Source organism: Arachis ipaensis, chromosome B05, assembly GCF_000816755.2.
Source record: "Arachis ipaensis cultivar K30076 chromosome B05, Araip1.1, whole genome shotgun sequence".
Lineage (NCBI taxonomy): Eukaryota > Viridiplantae > Streptophyta > Magnoliopsida > Fabales > Fabaceae > Arachis > Arachis ipaensis.
Window position 1 is genome coordinate 4,532,126 of NC_029789.2, and position 3,425 is coordinate 4,535,550.

General features: G+C 31.7%; 1 protein-coding gene across 1 annotated transcript; it reads right to left on the reverse strand.

Annotated features, from left to right (window-relative positions):
• Positions 1,244 to 2,365, reverse strand: LOC107642577 (ethylene-responsive transcription factor ERF039-like). The gene has a single exon (XM_016345973.2). The coding sequence runs from the start codon at positions 2,262 to 2,264 to the stop codon at positions 1,581 to 1,583; it is 684 nt and encodes a 227-aa protein (XP_016201459.1). The 5' UTR covers positions 2,265 to 2,365; the 3' UTR covers positions 1,244 to 1,580.

The window sequence follows — 3,425 nt, forward strand, 5'->3', positions numbered from 1 at the left end:
ATTGGATGGTTATTTGTTTGGATTTGATTTACTCATGCACAGTTATCAATGGTTGAATGTTCAATTCACTAGATGTGCATGATTATTCTAATGTTAAGGTTTAGGAGGTAATTTAGGGGTGGAGTATTTTTTTATTTTATTAAGTCAATTTTAGATCTCATTGTTCATATTGTTTATAAAAATCATTGTCTACCTAACAAAACTGTTAATCATTTTATAACATGTCATTTATAACACGTGACATGTAAGATGACATTTCATATAATAGTTTAAAAATGAATAATTTGACTTACGGTGATATCTTATAAAGATTAATTCGAAGTATTTAATCTTTGGATGATTAATTTGATGTTCATGTAATATTTTTGAAATTATTTAACTATTAGTAGGAGAATTATTACATGTTAAGTGACATGTAAAATTATATTTATTTCAATATATACAAAATTATGGATCTCTAATAAATACTGTTATACCCATCATGATTCAAGTTTGTGTCACTATTGTGCTTAAATATAGTAATTGACAAGGCATCATATACTAACATGTAATAGCCAAAGAAATAGTCGTACTAACTAAGATTTTATGTATTTACTTGAAAATGGTTATTTTTTAACATGTAATTATATTCTGATCCGTCACTTTATAGTTTGGTCATTATTGTGCATTATGAATTATAACTCAATTTTTTTTACTTTCATTTTAAGTTTGTAATGGACAATCTTAATAATTATTATTCTGACTTAATGACCAACGGTCATAACATCAATTCTATTCATCAATCCTATGCTTATAAAGACACCAATTTCTATATCTCAGAAAAAAAAACTACACAATAAATTTTATTTCATGTCTAACATTTTATATTTATAGAATTATTATATACTTCTTAAATACTTACTGAGAGTACTTTTTACAGGTACCCACTCTCGTTCTTCTTGCCAAAATATACATTCTTTAGAGATAAAAAAACAAGTTCAATTTTCTTTAAGGTGAGATATATCTCTAAAATTCATCTACACAGGAATATGATCATCTCCAATTACGGTTGAATTCAAAAAGTTGAAACACAAGACTATACTTAGGTATATATTGTTGTGTTGTTTTCATGAAGACATTTAAATCAAGCTTCATAATAATACTTTCGCTTTTATTAGTACTACATTTGATATCGGACTAGCTGTTAATTATAATATATTTGCATGAACAAAAAAAAATAGAAAACAGAAAAAAGAAAGGAATAAGTAATAACACAAGTACATTTATTAATTGCCGAAGAACTGACGTACAACATATTTATTCAAGTGCTAAAATAAAAAAAACACACTTTTATTCAAGTGATGGAGTGGGAACTCAATTATATACAGCACTTCTCAGAAATTCCAACTCTATGCACTCATTTTTATTCATTTTTATTCATCTCCCTGATTGCTCCTCTAACAACCTTTCTCAGAAACGAAAAGAGCTGTGTAATTTGTGTCCAACATCAGGGTGCGAGTGTGCCACCACGGAGAACAAAAAAACAAAGAAGAAGACAAAACAAACAACACAAGAGAAAGGGAGAGAGAGAGACTAATAACTTAGTAGGGCACTGACTCCCACTGGAAAGGCTCTGCGAGCTGGAAAGCCGAGTCGAGTTGGTCGGCTTCGTTCACAAGCCAACGCGTCGAGTAATCAAATTCACTTCCTCGACCACCGTGATCCAAGTCAATTATCAGGTCAGGGAGGTCCGTAAACATGTCATCCTCCTTGTCCATCGATGAATTCGGCGATTCTTCATTGTCCTTAGGGTGGGAGGAAGAGGACGAGGAGGACGACGAGGACGCCGCGGACACGATTGGGCTGGGATTGGCTACGGCTTCATGGCTTGGAAAGTAATCCAATGCGGCTGCCTTGGCAGCGGCGGCTTGTATGTCCTTAGGGGAATTGGTCGGCGGACGTGGAAGGTGCGGGCCGAGTTCGGGGAAGTTAAGGATAGCAGCGCGGCCTTTGATTGCTAGAGCCGCGGCGTCGTGGGCTCGAGCCGCCATTTCAGCAGTGGCGTAAGTTCCGAGCCAGATTCTGTTCCTCTTCTTGGGCTCTCTAATTTCAGAGACCCATTTGCCCCATTGGCGCATGCGTACTCCGCGGTATCCACTAGCAGCGACCCTCTTTTTGGCGGGTGGTTTGGGTGGTGGAGGTGAAGATTGATCGGGGGAAGATGAGGAAGCAGCAGAGTTGACAATGATGGGAGAGACAAGGGGTTTTTGCGGCTCCACGTCCATGGAAATGGAAGTGAAAAGCAAAGATGGAAGGGGAAGGAAACTTGGTGAGTAAAGAGGTTCAAACTTGAAAGACCTTTGGGATGAAGTTTTCAGCTATGCTATCAATTCTTTTTATAATATTAACAAAATGAAAAAGACAAATATTTCTCCTGTGTGTCTCAAAATTAGTAGCAGTAAATTTTATTCTCTCCTATATTATAACATATAGTAGTAATTCTAATTGTACATGCATGAACATAAACAATAATTTTTTTGTATATTTTTTATTTAAATATAGAGTGTCCTATTTAAATTTAACTCTAGATAATTGATTTATTGTATTATTTCTATTCTCATGCGACTTTAAAATTTGAGAAATGCATACTAGTTTTAGACTATATATAATACTTGTTCCAAAACAATTTTATCCAAATTTAGACTTTGTTTTAAAGGGAGATTGAAATTGAAAGATAAAAATTGAGAAATAAAAATAAAAAATTGAAACTAAATTAAATTTTTATATTATATTTAATGTAAAATATATAAAATTACATTATGTCTTAATATCTTATTTGGTTTAAGATAAATATAGAAATAAAATAAAAATATTTATTAAAATATCTNTCTTGTGTTTTTACTTTTTAGAAGTATTGAAGGAACTGAAATTTTGTGTCTTAAAATTAAAATTTTAGTCATTCTCTAATTACCAAATACAATACTAAATTTCAGTTTCTTAATTTCAATTGATATGTGTTTTGTCGATTTTTAGCAAATCGATAGTGGTTCGATATCTAATGGTCTGAGAGCGAAACCTACTCCTCTCTGTGAGTACCAGTTTTCTTAAAGTGCATCAAAGACCTCTCTATCAAACAGAAACTTAAGAAAATCTAAAAAACATAAATAAAAGATTTTGAAAATAAATTAACTAAATTTAAAATAAATTGTATTGAATTTAATTAAAAAAAAGTAAAATACCTTCGATTACATCAAAGGGCTTTTGACATGGAAATAAAAATACTGAAAAGTAAAATCGACGAAAAAAATAAATGTTACTTAAAAGATAAATCTACAAGAAGTCAAGTATTTTCTGAGTGTGCTTGGAGATTATGTCATTTGAGTTATTACTCATTGGCAAACTAAAATTATCTTATCTAAGTGTACATTTATAATTTTATTGTAATA